Source organism: Oxyura jamaicensis, chromosome 1 (assembly GCF_011077185.1).
Source record: "Oxyura jamaicensis isolate SHBP4307 breed ruddy duck chromosome 1, BPBGC_Ojam_1.0, whole genome shotgun sequence".
Lineage (NCBI taxonomy): Eukaryota > Metazoa > Chordata > Aves > Anseriformes > Anatidae > Oxyura > Oxyura jamaicensis.
In genome coordinates this window covers 190,397,924-190,419,323 of record NC_048893.1, presented here as the reverse complement: position 1 = coordinate 190,419,323, position 21,400 = coordinate 190,397,924, and the positions used below count along the sequence as shown (strand labels likewise).

The 21,400-nt window shown below is 40.6% G+C and overlaps 1 protein-coding gene across 4 annotated transcripts; it reads right to left on the bottom strand.

Moving 5' to 3' along the window:
• Window positions 1-2,886: 2,886 nt before the first annotated feature.
• Window positions 2,887-20,749, bottom strand: TMEM123 (transmembrane protein 123). Of its 4 annotated transcripts, none has more exons than XM_035327965.1 (6): window positions 20,610-20,748; window positions 15,676-15,753; window positions 13,350-13,418; window positions 8,673-8,843; window positions 7,129-7,285; window positions 2,887-4,866 (listed from the first exon to the last, which is right to left on the bottom strand). In XM_035327965.1, exons 1-6 carry the CDS (start codon window positions 20,665-20,667, stop codon window positions 4,842-4,844), a joined length of 558 nt encoding a protein of 185 aa, XP_035183856.1. In that variant the 5' UTR covers window positions 20,668-20,748; the 3' UTR covers window positions 2,887-4,841. The 4 variants fall into 4 exon arrangements, with proteins under 4 accessions (XP_035183856.1, XP_035183869.1, XP_035183865.1 ...); XM_035327978.1 differs by lacking the exon at window positions 20,610-20,748 and adding an exon at window positions 15,970-16,033; XM_035327974.1 differs by lacking the exon at window positions 2,887-4,866 and adding an exon at window positions 5,854-6,967 and having other exon boundaries at window positions 7,092-7,285; window positions 20,610-20,749.
• Window positions 20,750-21,400: the final 651 nt, after the last annotated feature.

Below are 21,400 nucleotides of genomic sequence, written 5' to 3'. Positions count from 1 at the left end.
ACTTCAGTGTTACTGGTGTTCAGTGGCCAGGTCTGCGCTAAGATGAAGCTAGGAGGCAATACTCCCAGCTGCTATAAGTGAGCAATGCCTTTACTTCAGTGAAGGCGCTTATCTGCAAAGGATCTAGCCCAGAGCAGTTGCAGTTTACGATATTGGTTTGAGATGCTGCAAGGCACAACAGCACAAGTAGCAGCTGGATCTCTTGTAAAGCTAGAGCTAAGAAACTTTATCACAATTATTTAGCAGTTTTCTGATGGTTTTGGTTTTGGGCTGGAGGTGTATCTTCTATTTGCTTTTGAGCATTGACCACCATTTTGAGCAGAGCTCTCTTCAAGTTGAAGACAGCGTGTGGTCCTAGTATCCTAGGACTTGCCAAAGCTTTCCCTGCTCGTGTGCTTTCAGGTAGTGTATGGACCTCTTCACCACAAAGATCTCTTCCTTTCAGGTCTGCATAGTTTGACTTACTGATGCTCTACTCTTTCCACAGAGAGAAATGGCCCATGGACGATAGCTTCAATTGTCAGTGAAAAATAAAGTCTTTAGAAAAGACTTTATAGACTTTTTAGACAAGTATGCTACAATAGTGGTAAGAAAGTACCCCATTTTTACAGACAGTTGTTGGTTTTCTATTTTTATGAACCCTGTCTTCCTTGGTTTTTCTTCTAAAACTTCAGAAGCATCCTTCAGCTGACAGCTGGCCTGGTGCAACACCAGTTTCCAAGCTGCTTTACATTTTCTGTGGATAAGGTCAGAACAAATAATAGACAAAGTATCAGAGTGAGATTATATTCCTCATTGTTCTTCTAAGTAGATGCTTAAGAACCTCCAGAACTTAGACCCTTTTGTTCCTTAAATTTTTGGAGTTACTGGATTTGACATTTTGAAGTATAGCATTGAAAGATAAGGTTCATCTTTGTTCAAAGTGCCTTACAGTGACACAAACACTAAACTCTAATTCAGGCCCACGCTTAGACACTGTAGGATCAACACAAGGAATATGCTCTGTACTCTTTGTGAGACCAGTCAAATGCGGACCTAAATTCATTTAGGTTTCCTGTATTTAAGACTACCATCTCTGTCATACACATTAGGGTTTGCTGGCTTGCTCTAAAGGGCTGAGTGTCATATACAGAACACGTTTATATTCTCCCCAGATCTATTTTCATTCTTACCTGCTTCTGTAGACACTTCTGCATTCTACTTATTTTGCTTTTGGCAATATTTGATTTAGAAGAAATTGTCATCTTGCTTGTATCTTTTTCAATAAAGCATGTTAAGAATGCTAGGTCTGCAGGGCAAAAATAGAGTGGCATGAGGCTGTAAGAGCTTTAAACAGTCTCTGAACATGAAGGAAAAGGTATGGAAGCAGGTTTACAAAGGGATACAAGATAATGTTACTCTGATAATCTTAATAGACTTTTTTTTTTTAAATAACTAAATACAGCATTCCTGTATTTCTGGACTGCCTCAAAACCTTTGAGACAGGGGCCCCACCAAAAAATTAAGCTGGAAAGGTTATGAATTGGTGCTGGAGTATAGGCTGAGGGAGCGCTGCATGGAAGGAAATGACCTGTGGGAGGAAGGCAGAATGCTGAAGTCTTGAGATTTGGTCCTATCACTGAGCTTGAATCATTTTTTTTGTTGCTTGGGAAGGGTGAAAGCAATATTCGTGATCTATGACCAAAAGTTCTGGCCCTGTTCTGCAGCTAGCAGCGGATGACTTCGCAAGACTGCAGTAATAAGTGAAGTAAGTTTTAATATGGAATTACAAAAATGCCAATTTTAAGAATTAAAAGTGCATGTCTAGGTAGTGTGAAAGAACTATAATCGATGTCTGGTGATGGGATTAAACAACACTGTAAATGCAGTTCTGTGATGGGTCACCAGAGGGATACCTCATAAAAAGAGAGAACTATGAACCACATTGCTCAGGGACCAGTACTGTTAGAAAACAATCAAAACAAAATAACAACTATAGAGTCCTGTTGAGTGAATGGACAATAAACAGGTAAATCATCTTTACCAGATAAAGTCTAGTTTAGGAACTAAAGATTGGCATTAAAGATGCTAACTATGGTATAACTATACCTAGAAGAGGGAAGAAGTAGCATTTATGCTAAAAGGTTTGTTACATAAACTGAGTATGCACAGATGATAGACTTATGATGGAATTTAGATGAACTAATCAGCAGGGAAGGGGAGAGATTTCCATGAGGAAGTTGTGAAATTTATCTTATCATAGGGATTATGGCCCAGGTGCCTGGGATAGTGCTAGGCCTTGGTCATATTTGCCTAAAATTTCCAGACTGCTGTACCAAATCCTTTGAAATACTCTTTCCTTGCACAAATAAGAAGTGATAATGTTCAATTAACATAATCAGGATGACTGGATGCTAAATTACTATTTGTTATTACATACTCTAGATGTATCGCTATATTCAAATCCACTGCTTGTTCCACCCCTCTGGGAGGGAGGCCTAAATAAGTACTTAGTGGAGCTATGGAGTGTTGAATAACTGTCCTATTCATCCCCTTCTAAGTCACATACGTCATTTATTGTTGGAAAGCAAATGCAAAGTCAGAGGTAAGACTTATCAATTGTACCTCACTTTGTCTAGTATCCAAATACCCGGGAGGAAGTGAAGTTTTATATTTGCACTGATGCCTCTGAAACCTTAAGCAAAGAATTTTGCTTTATCGTAGGAGTCAAGTTACAAAATAGACTACATATGATTGGGTTCGGCAGAAGTGTCACAGTTCCAGTATTCTATCATTTAAAAGTGTATACAGTGAATATATCTTACTCAATTGTTATGATTGTGGAAATAGTAATTATAAAAAAGTATAAAAAACTTTAATAAAATAAAAATCCAACTGAGACTGATAATAGTAACTCCAAAGATTTCACTTTATTTATTCATCTGTACAACAGAGGTGAGGCAATCCCAATAATGGAGTTGAATTTAATTCTCTTAATTTTCACCAAGTAAACAATTGCAGTACTGTGCAACAATTGTTTTCAAAGTGTTCAAGTTAAAAAACAAACAAACAAACAAACAAGGCAATTAATTAAAAAAGAGAATAATCACAGAAGTTACTTCAAGTCACTCCTCACAATAAAAAACAAACAAAACAGCCCTACAACCCCTGTTTCAAGTGTGGCTGGTACTACTCATAAACCATGGCTTGCTGGACTTGATTGTGCCTCAGATGAAAGCTTTATTACTCCATGCAATAAAGGAAAAGAAAATCCATCCACCCATTTTAGCATGGTTAGCAAGTGTAAGAATCAACAGTTGTCTAACAAAAAAAATAACGTGTCAGAGCTGTAGTTCTACTTCCCCAATGTTGTTGCACCCCTGACCACCAACAGACCTGTGTGCAGTTCCCTTCACGACCTTCCTCAAGTGTCACCTCCCTTCTGGGCACTGCGTGGTGGACGTGTTCCAGCAGTGACCAGGACAGCCAAGTCCCACTGCACCAACCCTGATCTCCAGGGAGAGGTCTAAAATCAGAGTCTAAACAGGACCCAACAATTTCTTGGTGCTGTAGAAGAGATGCAGGAGAAGCATTCTACTTTTCTTTATACCAGTGTAAATCAGGAGCCCATCTACTGAAGGCAGCAGTTTTACCTCAGTGTAAATGCAAAAGTAACATGGAAACAGCATCAGCTGTCTTGCGCGCGACTCCCAGCGTAACTTGGAATTTAATCTGAAGCTTTCTGGGAGATGCACTGTTGCCTTCTGTGGAGTTTTGACCAGGCTGCTGTACATGGGTAGAGCAGTACCAAGTTTAGCACATAGTTATAAAAATGCAGATTATATTCTTCTAAAAGTGTTATCCTACAGATTTTCCATTTCTGTGTAACTTTCAATGCTTATCAAATGTGAAAACATTGTATGCAGCTTTCTCATAATAATAAAAAAAAACCTACAAGTGAAGTGATTGCTACATTTAACTTAAAAACAATTTTATCAAGAGTTTTCGTATTTAAAATGGGGACAATTCTGAGTTTATTTTCAGAACAACACTAGAACATGGTATAAAAAAGAAGCTACGGATTGCATAGTCTTTTTAAAAAATATTATTAATAATAAGGACCCATTCATAAAAAGGGGTTGTGAATAGGTATCTCCAGTCTGCCTGTTGTTCCTGCAGCTAGTTTCATTGTGTAGCCTGTTAAGGGAAGTCTCTACAGGTCACGGTGAGCTAATGACTGAAGTTTAAAGTACTCCTTATCACTTTTTATACAGCTAGCAAACCATGTCCCTTTACTATCCTAATAAAAATTAACCAAAATGTTCAAACCAAAATGTTCAAACCCCCAGATTTCCAAACTAAAGTTCACATCAAACTTCAAAATAAATACAATTTAATGCAAAACACTAGGAAAAAATATTTTACTTGCCTATTCTTGGTCTCAAATGCAGTCTGTCCTATTTAGCTTACTATAGCCATTATGGAACACAACGGATTTATTGGGCTATGTGAGAAATGGTGGAACTTAAAATGGTAATGATGTGATGTACTGTGCTAGTAATGAGCCATTTCAGAGCCTTGTGTGTGTACCTGCAAACAACTCAACACGCGTATTTCTTCAAATTTGGTTACAAGTATTGGAAAAAGAAAATACTTTCTCTAAAAAGTGCTGAGTTCCTCTTGTTGTTATCAAAGCCAATGTAAGAAAATCAGGACACTTAGGGGAGAATCTCAACATTTTGCAGGATCAAACCCACTGTTTTAGAGATGGCGATCATCTTTACGAAATAAACTATTTCCAGAAGTAAGTTAAGACAGGTGTGATAGGATGGGTTTCCATTACTGTCTTCCCTGAAGTCTCTTTAAATGATGGCATCATGTTCATCACTGTAATAGAAACACAAGAAATGTTCTGCAGTACAAGCATCAGTCAACCTAAGAAACAGCCACCCAGTTGCTGCTACAAAGGATATTTTGTGAAGAAAGGCCATCTTGCTGAGAAGGCCTAAGTACACATTAGTCTGGAGTCACAGGTCTCTCTGAGCCAAGCCAGAGGCTGAAAGAACTGAATTGTGTCAACACTCCTCAAGCTTTACTAGCCTTATTTACTTGAAGGAAATATGGAAGTCAACGTATTAATACTTCCAGATCAATTGTTCATTGGACATTTTTATCCTATCTCACCTGTAACCAGCTGTAACAGCTAATCAAAAGCAGCTTACAAGCTCAGCTTTAAGTTCCTTTGTTTTAAAGACACTCTTCACCTGAATTCTACAATATCTATTCAAACACTGCTGTGGGTAAACACACACAGTGGGGACTTCTGCCGAGTGTTAATGGCAAATGAGATAGTTCTGCAGCTCAGCAATTAATTTTTGTTAATCACTTGAAGCTGATAAGCCAGGAAGGTTCAATCAAAATTGCAGCATTCATTGCAAAAGAAGTGAGATACAATGTAAAGTCAGTACACAAATGTGTTTTGCTCTCAGAAGTGAAAGCTGTACAGAAGAGGGAAGGAGTAGCTCAAAAAGGACAAACTGTGCCCAAGACAACAACACCCCCAATCTCATTTCACAAGTCAGTTTCCTGGATGAAACTGGCTGACATACACTTAATTTAGTCCACCTGGGAAAACACCTAGAGAAAATGTTTGAAATTGTGGTTTTCTACTTGTAGGCTATGTGCTGTCAGACAACTTCTACAGAATCTAAGAGGAAGGCAACCTTGCTCTCAGCAGGTTTGTATCTGCTCTGTAGGACCTATGCTACAGAGGCGAAGTACCACTGGACTGCAGCTCACAGAAGGCTGAATGAAAGTCACTGGTGCACATGAAATGAACAAGTGACCTTAGGTGGGATCTGGCCCATACCTTTCGATGTATGCTTCTCTATCTGAGGCTCTTTTCTGCCCTCATACTGGATGAATACAAACATGCAGGTTGAGTCATCTAGCAGATTTTAAGTGCCCACTTTAGGTAACAGAAATTATTTGATAGATGCAGATGCTTATGTTCTGTTAGAATGAATTTCACCTCATTTCACTTGTGAAGAGTACTTAAAAGCACATTCAGTGCATACAATTTTATGGTCAGGTTTCTGGAGATCAGAACATGATAACACAAAAATTCATGGTAGAAATCAACCAGCTGCCCTGCCTATATTGTGAAGCGGGGCAGCAGGTTGATTTCGTGTATTGACAATAATCAAATATTGTGCTTTAAAGACACAAATAATGGCACTACTTGCATGTTTTCTGTGATAAACAAATTAATTGTTTCAACAGTGGTGGCTTAAGAAAGTGGAATATTAAATGTCTGGCTTGAAAACTGGCAAACTAAACTTTGAGGGTTGTAAAAGGTGATATGAAAGAGAGGTGGTGACAGAATTTCAATAAAACACCATTTAGTAATAGAAACAATGGGGTGGGGTGGTGGTGGGGTGGTGAAGGCAAATCAAACAGACAAATGAGTCCAGGAAAAGGCATCAAGAAGAATCAGAAGTCTAGCAAATATAGCAAATATCTCACAAATATCGTTGTAAACAACACAGGGAGCGGAAGCTGGCAGAAGTATTTACAGTGCTAGCAAATAATTAGGATTAAGGATGCATGCATTTCTAACATATATGCATATATATAAGAAATATTTCTGGCATCAGGTTTCATTTAAGCAAATAGCTAACCATGAAGAAATCCAGTGTGTATCACACAGAGCAGGGTGAGGATCTAACATGAACCCTAGCTGTGGAACGGTTATTTTGTAAAGTTGGTTGTAAAGAAGATACCATCATCCATGAGACTCAGAATATGGCTAGTGAGGTGGGGATGAAAGAACTAAGTCTAGCAGGGGAAGGAGAATTGAACAAAGCAGGAAATGAAGAAGTAAAACAGATAAAACCAAAGTGAATTAATTTGCAATATCTGATGGACGAGGGTTCTTAAAAATAATAATAATTAAATAACAGATGACAGGACAAAACAGACAGAAGAGAAGCATAAGAATAATGAGGAGTAGCTGAAGGGGTGAAAGTCAAAGTATCACAGTTAAATCTCTTCATAATATTAATGCAATGTAAATTTATTAGAATTCATTCTCCTCGTTCCCCTCAAAAAAGTCATAAATTGACCAGAAACAACTGCTCTGAAACTTACATGGTTCTGTACTGAATGCCTCTTCTGGAGTGGTATGTTTTGCACCCAATGTAGAGAATAACTAGGACGCCAAGTGTCAGCACAATGCCACCCACAAAACTGCCCACGTCAAATCTGGATGTTTTTTTGTCTACGACAGTCTCAGATTTTGATGTGGCTGAAAGAAGAAAACAAAAGTCACTTTTTACATATTTAGTTTCAAGGGACTGCTTTGTCTCCTGCATTCCCCAGATGACTGTCATGTCATCTAAAGACCCAATTGGACAAATTTAATATAGGGCAACTGGCAAGGTACCAGCCAAGCACACTGAAACCTAGAGCTAAGTTTTTAAGTGACAAATTCTGGTGACATGGGAGCAGCTGATCCAACTGCTTCCTCTCTCTAGAAGACTGATTTCCACTTCTCCTCTCCAACTCTCTCTTCCCCTGCTCCCTCCTCCTTCCACGCATGCAGCTCCTGCCGTTCTTACACACCAGTTGAGTGTTTTTCAGGCTCTGTAATTTAACTTTCTAAGTTTGTCCTGAAATTACCCAGCAGAAAAGGAAGTTGGTTTTAGTCAGATGAATATATTGGGTCAGCCTACAGAGGGGCCAGCAAACACCAACTCATTCAGCATAGTTAACTGGTGGGAGTAGAGTATTTTGGTGGTGATGAATGGATTGTTCTATCATGTCTCATGGGTATGCATACTCACTGCAGAAATAACCAGCTAGACTGAGATCAGCTCCGCAGCCCAACATGAGCTTCCCCTGAAGATCAAATATTGACATAGATATCATGACCTTCAGTAAGCCCTAGTAGTTTCCATGTGAAAACTGGTTTTATTTGCCACCAGAAGACCCAGTTTGTACTGGTTTGTATTTGCTAAAAGGAAAATTACATGGCCAACAAAGATCTGATGACAGCTCCACCTACCCAATAAAGCTTCACTTGAAAGGCAGCAGTGAACTCTACAGGTGCTGTTTTTGTATTCAAGGGTACTGTCAAACTGAATTTAACAACTTTCACATGAAGTGTGACTCATTCATAGTCATCCCCTATCCTTCATTAGGGATAAAATTCATTACATTACTACAAAATGGGGCTAACAGAGCTCAGTCTCTCTACCAAGCCAGGGGGTGTATTCTGAGCCACAGGTTGGCTGTGAGGAAGGAAGTAGTAGAAATGCGTTCGTGTAAACTGTAGAAGAGAGAATACAAGAAATACAGAAGTTGGACTCACAAGCCTAGTGCAAAGTCTCATAAAAAACAGGCTTTCTCCTAACATCACTAATCTCCTCACTGGTGGATGCTGGTTCAGACTAATTGCATTTATTTTTTTTCTGAAATACATCAGGTCACTCACGGTAAGTGAAACTTTTTTAAGTACGTGGAGTGCTCAGAGGAACATTGCTGTGGCCAACTAAATAAAAACTCACTATTGCTTTTCAGCATGCAAATATATTATTTCTTTGTGACACTACTGCAAAACCAACAGCTCCAGAATTGCACAACGTGTCAATGCATATACAAGCCTTCAAGAGTTTCTTGAGGTGTGAGCTCACCTGTTACAGAAGTGAGAGGAATCTTGGAAGTGGTCATTGTAATATTGAGATGTGAAGATGTGACTGATGACGTCGTAGTTGAAGTTGTTGTTCGGCTGGTACTGGTGGGATGAGTAGTCACAGTGGTGGACGTCGTGGTGGTGGTGGGCTGGCTGGTATTGGCAGGTGTACCTGGGAAATTTGTATTTTTGATATCACTCAGAAAAATATATAAAAATAATCAACTGTATACTCATTGAATTACACAACATTTGTCACACCCACATAAAATGACAGGGTAACAATGAAACAATCATTCCATGTATATCCACGCTTGCATACAGACCCTTTACTTCCTTCACTTCCTTTAGAAAGACCTAACTCTCAATTTCTGGGGCTCAAGGTCAGGAATGGTTTTAAGGAAAAGCTGGAAATAAAACCTGGATAATATCCAATAACTTTTAAAAGTATTAAATCTTTTGGGTGACACTGTTCAATTCCATAGAAACATTCCTAACTTAGAATAGTTCAAAATGTCATAAATTTCTGAATCAAGAAATAATTTTCTAGCTTTTCAGGTAACCAAAACTTTTCTATAAGAGCAGATTTTGCATGAAAACACCAAATTTTATCAATGATTTAATCATTAATTTACTTTAATTTACTTCTGACTAAAATACTGACTTTACTAAGGCTGCATGTATTTTAAAATTAGCAGAGAGATTTCTGTATGTATATTAAACTGAAGGTTCAAAAGGTTTTCCCACACACGGTAAGAGTTCAACTAAATTAACTCTGGTAGCTTGTATCACTTATTTAAGAGCAGCCTATATTGCCATGGTTAAAACAGAGGACTGGAATGCTGTTTCACAAGTTTGGTTGACACTTAACGTCTTTAACTTTTATTGTGCTTTTACCCAATATTTCCCCTTCCCATTTCACTTAAAACAGTAATGAACTGTTCAGAATAGAAGAACCAGGAGGCAAAATGCAAGAGTAATAATAGAGGAGGTTGATACTTAGAGCAAAATCCTTAGAACCTCAATAGAAGGCACCCAGCTAGAACAATCTTAAGAATACTTACTTTTCTAAGAAGTTAAGTAACACAAAACATGAGACTCGTGTACCTAAAACTTCTCTAAGCAGACAACATGAGGCAAATAGCTCTTATGTATGAAGGCATTTTAAGGGGAAAAAGCTCCCTTTGCACTGTCTACTGCTGTATTATTTCTACAACCTCATACAATCCGGATTCATTTGCATTATGGGAATTCCAATGTCCAATGACACCTGTGTTTTCTTCAAAGTGTTAGAACAATTGCATAAAAGGTAGTGTCATCTCAATTCCACTGTAAACCTGATATTCAGTTTCTGCTTATCTGTACAGCACCTGAAATGTTTCCTAACAATGAAACACTAAGACAATGTAAGCATTCAGAAAGGAACAGGTTTACATGATGCTTTTCTGAGACATTTAGCATTAAAACTACTGAAACAGCCCAATACAGTCCCCACAGTAAACGTTACTTATCTTCTTGTTCTTTGATATTATTGTTGTATTTTGCCATAACCCTGGGAAACACTTTTGAAATAAATATTGAGATGGAGCATACGAAGTACCACACTTAGGTGCTTACCTTGTTACAATTAGGAAATTCAGTTCCTCTATGAAGCATGTGTAAAATACATCAGATAAAATTCAGGGCACATTTCAATACTGGCAGGCAAGCTCCCCAAATGTACAATGATCTATAAATATCAAATGGTTCCTCATTGTAAGAAATAAGAAAGATATAGATGTCTATGTGGAAGCCATCTACAGTCATATGACATGAAATCACACCTGACCACTACATTCTTAATATAAAGGTGCACCTACAGTGAAGAAAGACTAATCTGAATGCAAGTGTCAACCAATAACGATTTTGTTTTTTTTGAGACGTGATTTCTGAGTGTCAAATTGGCTCGTGTTTCTGAGTAACATAGTGGCTAATATGGCTGGATGAGGCCCTGGGCAACCTGCTCTAGTGAGTGGCATCCCTGCTCATGGCAGGGGGTTGGAACTGGATGATCTTAAGGTCCCTTATAACACAAACTATTCTATGATTCTTTGATAATGGTTCCAGGTATATCATTATTAAATGCTATTCCACAAAGGCGGTACTTACTCCACGGGCATTAAATTACCCTAAAGAAAACAAGAGTCAGTGCAAAAAACATCCAAGCAGCTATCATGAGGAAGTTTAGCAAGTTTGCATATTACCTTCTCCCTCTCTCTTTCTTATTAATGATCCTTTTTTCTTACATTATCAAGATTACAGCACCTGGTGATGTAACTTCTATATTAAAAGTAAAGTGTAGCGTCTATACTAAAAGTAAAGCCTGGTTAATCTTCTACAGACTTATCTTTCATGATGTATTTAGGGCCATTCGCTTCAGAACATCAGTGGGAGGCCTTCAGAGGCATGCGGGGAATTTGGGAAGCTGATATGAATTGGACACCAATCTGTTCTTCTTTGTCTTTGAGAAATTTTAGCTGTACTATTTTACCGACAGAGGTAAGATGAAAGAACATTTGCTAGGAACATCTGTCCTTTTATCTTTTATTTCCCTAATTACTTTTCCCCCCAGAAGACCAGCTGGGCTTAATTGAACATGCTAAATAAACCCAGGCTGCATGAGTTATTTTTTATTATTTAAAAAGGATGCATGCCAGTAATATAGTTCAGGTTTATGAAGCTCTATTTCAAGAGACAGGTATTTTACTTTGTAAGTTACCTGTGTTTAAAGAATAAGCAGCTATCTCATATGCATCCAAACTATACGTACAGTGTGTAATTCTTAGCACCATGCAATACACCACGTGTGTTTTAACTCCACAGGAAAGAGCACAACTAACTGTTCAAACTGCATAAGCGTTGTGCTAACATACAGAATAATTATTATTGGTCATCATAAAATAAGTATTTCCTTTTTCACAGGAGATGTTTTTTTCCGAAGAATGAGATTTTCACTGCTGCCATGGAAAAAAAATAAACAACCAAAAAAACACAAAGCAAAGACTAAGCAAAAATCTGTGAAGTTTATAACAAACAAACAAACAGACAAAAACATTGAAGGATGTGAATCGTAAACCAGGTGAAGCAAGACATGGCTGTCTGTTAGGTTGGTACTGTGCCTAATAGTGTAGGACTCAGGACTCTTTGCTATTATTACCTATACATAATAAATCTCAGACTTCTGCAAAAAGCCCACAGTCAGGGCTGGCGTGCAGGGTGGATTAAACACCTGTGTTTAACATTGGCCTTGCACATAGGGAAGGCCCTAAGGCAACAAAGGGATTACAAAAATCTCTCCTCTCCGCTTTCCAAGTTAGGCATGCTTAAACTGGTATATTGCAGGCAATGGAATGAGAAGCTGCACCACTTCCTTGCTACACAAAGCTCTTTGCAAAGATTATTTTCTCCCTGATGAGTATTTTATTCTTAAATGAATTTCAAACAAATCATGGTAGCTCAGAGGTTATCTGGAGACTGCAGATGCACTAAATGGGAGTTGTACTTGAAATGCAGTGACTTAGCTGGGACCTTATGATCAGCATAAAACTCCACAAATACAAAAGGTATTTTAGGGTAGGCACAACATTTGTGCCCTACTTTCACATGGCTGTTAGCACAAAGGGGACTTGATGTATGCACGGAACTAGCTTTTCTTTTCTTCTCTCAGATACAACCTTTTATCTGTGCAACACAGACTGAATGACTGCATGACATTAATTCTTACCCAGTCTTTACTGATGTGGTGAAATATGCCTGCTCAAGCTCTTCCAGAAAAACATTTTCTTAATTTCCGTTTTATATAATCTCACATTAACATAGCCAAAGGTTGGAACACTGCAAATCCAAGTGGATGAACTGCTTGTGTCTCAGGTTAAAAATCTGCTTTCCAACTCTAGTAATCGATCTAATAAAGTTGTTTCTCATTTCTACAAAGATGTGTTTTGTAAACACGTTATTTGTGTTGGAGCACCAGAACTGCAACAGTGTTGAGAAATCATTCTTACCTACAGTTCTTTTACCAAGGTGTGAAGGTAAGATGGTAGTGCTAGAACAGTACAAAAATACTGTGACAGACTGTCCCAGATCTGCTGCTCATGTCTTGCTTGAACTCCCATGTTTCATGCTATGAGCTCTACAAACACTAGTTTCTATTGTATAAGGAGCCATGAGTCTTACCTAAGAGGAAATGGAGTCTTGAAACTCAAGTCCCAGTGCCCTCATTATGCCCTAACTCTATATACTGTGAAGCATCATAAGCAGATATGCACTGTTTACATAATAACACTTCCAGTTTTACTACATGAAAATGGAGGAAGCTTCCTTGGAGACAAAGAATAAGCATTAAAAAAAGAGCATTCCTTTCAACTCTTCCCTGAAACTTTATTTTTTGATTCCTGTTATTCAGTGGCACTGCAAATGTCATTGCTTCCACCCATGAAGCATGCAATCTAAACTTGAAAAATAGTATACTTTCATCTTAGATTTGTTTTATATGCTGACCCCCAGTCTTCTAAAATTATAATGCCTCTCTCAAATACCCACTTTTGATGGATATTCCTTTGGAATTTGGTATGGTTTGGGGGTAGTTTTGGAGCTATCTTCTAGAACCATAGGAAAGGACAGATGAACAAATACATACCTGTTGTTTCTGATGTAGATGTAGGTTGTGTGGATGGTGTAGGAAAGGTGAATGAACTGCTGCTATTGTCTTCAAGGACAAAAGAAAACAAGAAAAGAAGTATCATTTGTTTTCATTTTTAACTTATTATAATTAAAGTACTCACAGCACAATGCTCTCCTTTACGTTTGCAGGCTCCAAGTGGGAATAGAGCAGAGAGCATTACACCTCAAACCAGATTGTTTTTTCCCTCTAAAGAATGCTTACAGACTTCAGTGCAGCAAGAACATATTTACACTGTATGTACAGCAGTGCTCAAATACTTTGCGATCTTAATTCTTCACATCTCCTTCTCTTTGCTCTCTTCCATTTTCACACTGTGGTCTAATCCAGCTGTTGTATCTGCCATGTTGTCAATGACTCTCTTGACCTACTCAAGTGTTGTGTTTTCTCTAGCTTTTATTCATCTGTTTCAGTTCCTTTTCCTGTCCTCCAATCTTTTATTTCATTTTGTTTCATCTCTATTACAAACTGGCTTCATGTTGGAGCATATCGTAGTTGTGTTACACAGGACTGATGGACTGACACTCAGTGAAGCAGCCTTCTGTGAGCTTATGCTGTCTCTGCGCAAAAAGGCTCCTGTGCATGCACCTATTTCAACTGACTTTTTAAATATAAACTGTTTCAATTTTAATGTTTTTCCCCTTCCCTCCTTTCGTTCACTTCTGCATTTCCAGTTCTCTTTTTTCCCCTTCCCACTCATGCAACTTGAGTTTCTCAGACACCCTAACACCCTCTCTTCAGTCCTCATTCCTGTGTCCCTCTTCAAAATTAGTCAAAGGTTAATGGTCTCACGCCTAGCAATGATTTTCTGGGCTGTTCTTAAACTCCCACTCCTGACAGAGTCACTGTCCATACATCCCCTCTCCAGTTCTGCGCTGTTGCCTATGTTCTGTGATTACTGTTTTCTCTGAAGTAACTGGTCTCTTACAGCACCCTCCACATTGCAAGTGTTATGTAACTAGCAGCAGCCCTACCACTTTTCATCATGGCTGGAAAATAAAGTACATAATAGAGACAAGAAGAGCAACTGCCATCAGAATCAAGCAGCAGGCATAACTCTTTTGAAAGGATCTCCTGTTCTTAACACTGAAGAAGTCTACTTTAGAACACTTTTGTCAGCCCTCTTTGCAATTGCAAACGTTATGAGTGAGTTCAGGTTTACAAGCGCCAATTTATACCATTGTATCATCTACCAAAATGGAGAAGAAAAAAAAAGAAAAAGAGTAGAGAATGATTTCATTGCCTTCAACTAGCCCCAGTGTCAAGTACTAAACCCACAACTTCTATACTGAGGTATGTGGGATACTAGGTTGCAGATTTAATTGCCTTTGAGAACCAGTCTTTGATTGTACAATTACAAACACATTCTTTTTGTATATGTTGATTTTTCTATCAGTAATAAGCCATGGATATACCTGGGGCTAAACCTTTCCCACACTGGCCCAACACTGAAGCCAGAACACAGCTTTGGGTTTTCCCCAGGTTCTGAGTGCTTGCCTCTGCAGCCTTGGGAACACATCTGGATGTGGACTGCATGCTCATACAGGTGAAAAGAAGCCATGTAGATTACTTTGAATTTGGGCACGAGTCAGTGATGCAATTAATACAATGACAAAGTGAGTCAACGAGCAGAGTATTGGCTATTCATCTCACTTGTTAGCCAACAGCAAATGAGACAAGCGAAGGAATACAGAGTAAAAATGACCCAAGGTAAAATCCCTTTTGCATGGGTGGCTTAAACATCATGCATTGCTTAAAGCCATGCACCTTAATGCAGTAAAGATGAGATCACGCTATGAAATAAACACATGCTTTAGCAACGAGCTCAAGCACGGTGGACCTGGAATCCACTCTGATGTTAAAAAAAAATTAAATGAGCAAATGCCTTGCCTTTTTCTCAGCAGAACTGAAGTCAACAGCCTAGAATTCTTGATGTGGTTCTCCTCTTTTTAACTGTGAAGTGATGTTGGCAGATATTTCTAGTTCTGCACATACAATTTTCCCACTTAATTTCATCTCTCTCTGCTAAGGAGTAACATCCTGTTGCTCTGGGGTACCTACGACCATGAGAATTGACTTTTCTTCTACTGTTCATCAGTTTCTCTTAAATAGCTTTAGTCGTCCTGGAACGGATGTGACAATCAGAGTACCTCCCTCCTGCCCTACAGCTGTTCATAAATCACTAAAGGGTCAACTATTACGAGGCAGTTTAAGACATACAGTGATACATATTACTTTTCTCAACACTACTGAAAAGCAGAAACAGAAGGGCCAGGAGTACTACCTTGCTCCATAGGGTATGAAGTCTCCTTAAGGGTTGTATTACTGATGGTTGTGTTCGTCTTTCCATCGGTATTTCCAACTTAAAAAAAAAAAAAAAAAAGATGGTTTAGTTTAGGTGCTTTATTACCATGAAGAGAAAAAAAGAAGTTAGTATATAGTATAGCAACTGTCGTTTGCTTTGGGCATCTACGTGATTAGACTACTGTGGAAAGGAGTTAGGTAATGACGATATAAACGAACGGTACCACAACAGCCCGCTCTTAGCGCATTAAAAATGGCAGCTGCACTACCCAACCATCAAATGAGCTGGAACTCCTTCCCATCCTCAGTTTTATCTTCCCCATCATCAGCATCCCAAGTTCTCTTCTTCCTTGAGATGCAAGGAGACTGAAAGAAGTAAGAGGCAAAAGTCAGGCACCTTCCTTCAGTAACAACACATGATCCACATCACCTTCTCAGGTAAATCTGAGAACTTCTCAGGTAAATTTTTTCCTCTAAAGCCTGTAAGGCTTTTGCCATCAGATGAGTGCTTGCTCTGCCCCTGCATGGACAGCATGGTGAGATAACTCCACTACGAAGCTGCGTTGCTGAGTTTGGGACTAACAGCATGTTAATGCATCCGCTGAGAGTTTGTAAGGTTAGGAGTGGGACAGAGATGGATCACATTTGCCAGTGATACCCTTAAGGGTATCATCATACCCTTAAGATTGAGGCCTGTTTAGTCTGTCCTCAGGCCTGGTCCTACACACACACGGCAAGATTTCAGCATAAACCACACAGAATGCAGTGTCTGGCATTCCCACACTCACAAGAGGACCAGCTGCAGATCCTGCCTTTGCACAGCAGTGTCTAGTTGTGATCACTTAAGACAATCTCACGTTACAAGCATGCAAATAACTTGCACTAAATATCCCAGAAATAAGGCATTTTGTAGTAGTTACAAAACCTTACTCAAGAAAGAACTCAGAATGGTAAAGTTTGTGAGTACAGGTAATAAACTACTCATTGTACCTTACCGCTGTGGCAGCAAGACTGAGGGCAGCATTGCAAGATGTGTTAGAATATTTAATTACGAAGCTTAGGGAAAACCACCACACAACCCCCTGGTTTTATGGAAGACAGCTAAGCTAAGCTTTGCCAGGAAGGTCCCAGTCCTGCAGAACGTGCCCCCCACCAGAGCCAGCGCCCTTGCATACCAAGACATCTTCATATGGGGGTACTGCAGAAGCACAGACCACACTGGAACATGTGGCAATGAATGGGACAGGTGACAAAAAGCTGAAAACACCACCATGTCTGAACTGTTCTGTATCCCCAAAACGTGGTTTTGGAATCAGAGGTGTGTGTATCACCCTGGGGAGGCCAGGACACGTCACCCAGGGAGACTGGAAGGACATCCCGTGTTACAGCCAAGGGAAAAGCAGCACGCCCTTCTGCGCACCAATGGCTCCAATGACAGTCAGCAGCTCTCATTCATGACAGTGGACTGCATGGCGCAACTGGTCCAAATCGGAACAGTGAGGGTTTTCTGGGGTCACCAGGAGCAGAAGTGTAAGGGTTAGACGGCTTGAGAGACTCACACATACACGCATGTGCTTGAAGACAGGAAGGAAGGGGGAAGAGAGCTGGCAGACAGCTGCAGCGTGGAAGACTCTGCACACACACAGAGATAAAGCTCTCTGGGTCACAGGATTAGCTGCAATGTTGGGGCTAGAAATCTTGGGTAGAGGAAATCTGCTGATGATTGCTTCTACCATGATCCAGAGGAGAAAAAAGAGAAGTTCCTTATTTTTCATGACGAAACATAACTGAACCAAGGAAATACCCGATTTAAACAATGCACCAAACGCTCCAAATACCAGAAAAGGTCAGGGAAAGGGGATAGGCAGCATTTTTGTCAGACAGCTCTGTGCTTTCCCCTCTTCAAGGTCGGGCACAGATGCAGCTACAAACGTAACTGCTTGTGGCTGGCTGTGGCGCAGCTGAAGGCGAGTGTGCTTCCTGTGAAGCACACAGCACAGTTAGCTACAAGCACTTTCAGGGCCTCTCTGTGGTTTTGTTGGTCTAATGCATAAGATGTCATGAGCTTGAGACAATTTGGATAAACAAACTTCCAAAGGACAAGATCACTCAAGTTCCTCCGGCTTTATGGCACAAATGCAGCTCCCAGGAGCGGTGCTCAGACACAGGAACTGAACACAGAGGCAGATACAAGGTAAATGTGAAAATACACAGGGCAAAATTTTAAACTGACTTAATTTTGCCATATCCTGGGGAGAAAAAGAAAAGAGGGTAACTCCCATTAACCCTTAATGTTAGAAATCTGCAGTCTCCAGCTCAGGCATGCACCATGTGACTGTTCTCTGTAGACAAAGCTTGGCAGAAGACACACATACGAATGGGTGGCATTGCTCATTCCATTCCCAGTACAAAGGACAATCTGCCCACTCCAACACTCATAGCTAAGATAAACACATTTCTAAGGATTCGCAGGCTTTCCATCCAGTCTAACCAAACCTAGTACTGCAGAAAGATATCGGAATACGATTCAGTTTTTTTCTAAGCACAACTTCACTTTCATTTTGAGGACATTTTGAGAGTCATCTACTAAATTGTGCCTGGGAACCTTTTCTTTCCACACTGGACACCAAGCAGGTAAGTAGGTGAGTTTTATGTCTAAAGAGTTCTGCTTTTGTTAGTTTAAAAACAACAACAAAGTACAGAGGCACTGACAGCACACAGTCTATCAGATCCCTGGCTTGCAAAGTAGCCTCTAAGCAATCCAAATGAGTAGAAGTCAAGGTGCTGGAATGGTTAAAGCAGCAACATGAATGTGGCCAGCCCCGTGACAGTGTCCACCATTACGATTCTCCTTCTTCCCAGTGGGAACGGATCAAACTCAAATTCTGGAGATTAAAACACGTACAACCCCCTGGTCTCAAATCTATTGCAACATTAACCAGACAATTTTGACAACCATAAATCCAAAACCCTGCTGATAGCCAGAAACTCCATATTTCTTTTCCCTTTAACTCAACAAGGTATTGTGTGTAAGTGGTCTTGAGCTAGCAAGGTTATTGCTTCAGCCTGTGACAAAGATCAGGCAGGATTATCTCTGCAACTCTTTGGACAGGTTCTCATGCCTTAACATTGTGATGTTATCTCACAATCTTGCAAAGGAAAACATGCATACCATTACACAGACACTTAAAGAAACAGCAGGAACCAAAGTAACTGATTCTCAACCTAGGTCCATTTGAGACTGAAAAATAATTACACCTTTTGCTGCCACCCAAGGATCTAAGAGAAGGATGAGAGGCACTGAAATAAAAATGCCATGCCCATTTTCAGGTCTGGAAACTACTGCTGCTGCTCTTTTCTGGTGTCATGAGCAGTTTTGTACACAAGTAAGCTCAGAGAAGATACAGAAGATCTTTTCTGAATGTGTAGGAAGGGGGTGGGCTTCCTGCACAGGAGCATCAATCAATTCTCTTTACTCACAAAGATATCATGAAACCAGATGGATTTTATATAATAGTGGGAAGGATTTTTCTAGACTGTACTATTTTGGTAAATGTTTCTTCCACTGACTTGACACACAGAAATAAACTTTCTAGCAGAGTAAAAGAACAGCATTATAGTGAAATAACCAGTTTGCCCAACAGCCTTGACTAGAATGAGGACAAATCTACTGCCACCTTCCCGTATCACACCAACCCTTGCTGAAACCAACACAGACCTCAGCAGGAGTTTCTGGAAGTTGCTGAATAAGCGGGCAGAATAAAAAGATCCAGAAAAAGTTACAATAAATACTGAAAGACATAGCAAAGTATACCACATAAGTGCTGTTCTATGACTAACTGAAAATGCAAGCTCAAGCGACTGATGCATTCTTCACTTCTGTCCAAACGTGAAATCTGTACTTCAACATGTTGCATTAAGGAACCAGAGCTAGACTAGGCCCATCAGAGCCTGACCCAAATGTAGCTGTTATTTAATTAAGTGTATCCATTCGTATTGATAAATAATAACTTCTAAGGCGCTCCCTGGCTCAGCCTACAGTAGGCACCTCAATAGATACATTGAACTGAACCTAAAAGGGCACAGTTTCCTTCACCAGGTCATAAATGGAACCTACACAACAAACTCAAGTATAAAAGGACTAAAGTTAGCCGGCCTAAAGTTAGATGACACCAACCCTCCCCCAGGAGACAGCACGGGCAGCACGCCGGGTTAAACCAGCGTGTAGAAGGAGGAAGCAGCACGATACAAGGCAGATCAGGCCAATCTCCTATCAAATGAAATGGCAGTCTATCTTTGTGAAATGGAGGCCATAATCTCAGCAAAGCTGTGAACAGATTACAAGTAACTTTCCGTTAAAAAAAAAAAAAAGTGTAAAAAGATATTTTTTTTAGGGCAATAACGTTATTTTGTTCAAGTTAATTTTGGTACCCATCTTTTGGCTTGCATACTTCTGAAAACTGTGAAGCCCTGCACGAGGCATTTCAGATTTTGGAAAAGGCGATGCTGGCAGCTCCGACTGTTGTCTCTCTCATTTTGTTCGAGCGCATTCTGGCAATTACCGCCTGAATCCCGCCTTTTAGCACCACAAAACAAGAAGCTACGCGCTTAGGAGAGCCAGTCACTGAACAGGGACGCGCTGCTGCGGGACAGAAACACACCGAAACCCACCACCTGTCCCAACAGCAAAGCCCAAAACTCCCCCGGAGCCACCCAGAACCGCTCGCCACAATGTCAGCGTGCCTCAGAGAGGGGCAGGAAAGGGGGGCACCCTCCCAGCGAGGAGGGTGCACCGAGACCCCCCGGGCCGGCCTGAAGCAGAGCGGGGCGCGGTGCTCCCCGGCTCCCCTCAACCCATCCCCGCAGCCTCCAGCCCCCTGTCCCTGTTCCCGTCCCTCGGCGGGTGCTACTCACGGGAACCGGGGACAAGGAACAGCAGCAGCGCACAGGCAGCGCAGCCCCAGAGCCGCATGGCCGCGGAGAGAGCCGGGGCACGGCAGCGGGCGCAGCACGCCAGGCGCTGCCGGGGCCGGGCCGGGGCGGGGCGAGGGGCGGCGGCCATTACAGGCCCGGCCCTGCCTCAGCGCTGGGACCGGGGGCGGGTTGGGAGCGACGGGCATGCAGGGGTGGTGTGGTGGGTGCTGAGAGAGGAAAGAGGGGGGTGTCCTGCCACGGTGCTGGAGTAGTAGTGCTATGGGTCTATGAGCAGTAGGGGAAACGGGGGCTAAATGCTAGGAGCTCTACATGCATGTCTTTCAGCTATTAATATAAATAAATGCATTTTCTGTGTGCTGTTTTAATAACTCTCGAGTCTCAGTGTTGGACTTGGATCTTCCTCTGCTGTTGGTAACGCCTGTCTCAATAATATTTACTCATCAGTCTTCTCTGCAGCGTACTGTGCTTCCTACTGTGACTTCCAGGCTGCATGCACTGCGTAACGCGGTACAGGTCGTCCATCCATCGTACAGACTGTTCTGTGCGCTCTGAAACCTGGGTGGAGGCCACAGAGCTATCCTAAAATTTCCCTATGTACCTGGAAAAGTTTTATACATCATTACCAGCAAAGTCTGCTACAAAACAGACTACAAGGACAGTAAAGTAAAAGAACCGATAATGTGTTACTGTGTAAATTTTCCTGCATGCTACTAACATTAAAGTTCGTGTCAGAAACTTAGTAAAGGAAATTTGTGAACATGTTCTTAAGA

Coding starts and splice junctions, on each gene's coding strand:
- TMEM123 (XM_035327965.1), bottom strand. CDS start 20,667: ATGCGGCTCTGGGGCTGCGCTGCCTGTGCGCTGCTGCTGTTCCTTGTC. Junction 8,844..13,349: donor ATCTACATCAGAAACAACAG/GTATGTATTTGT, acceptor CAAATTTCCCAG/GTACACCTGCCAATACCAGC. Junction 4,867..7,128: donor GGCATTCAGTACAGAACCAT/GTAAGTTTCAGA, acceptor TTTCTATTACAG/TGATGAACATGATGCCATCA.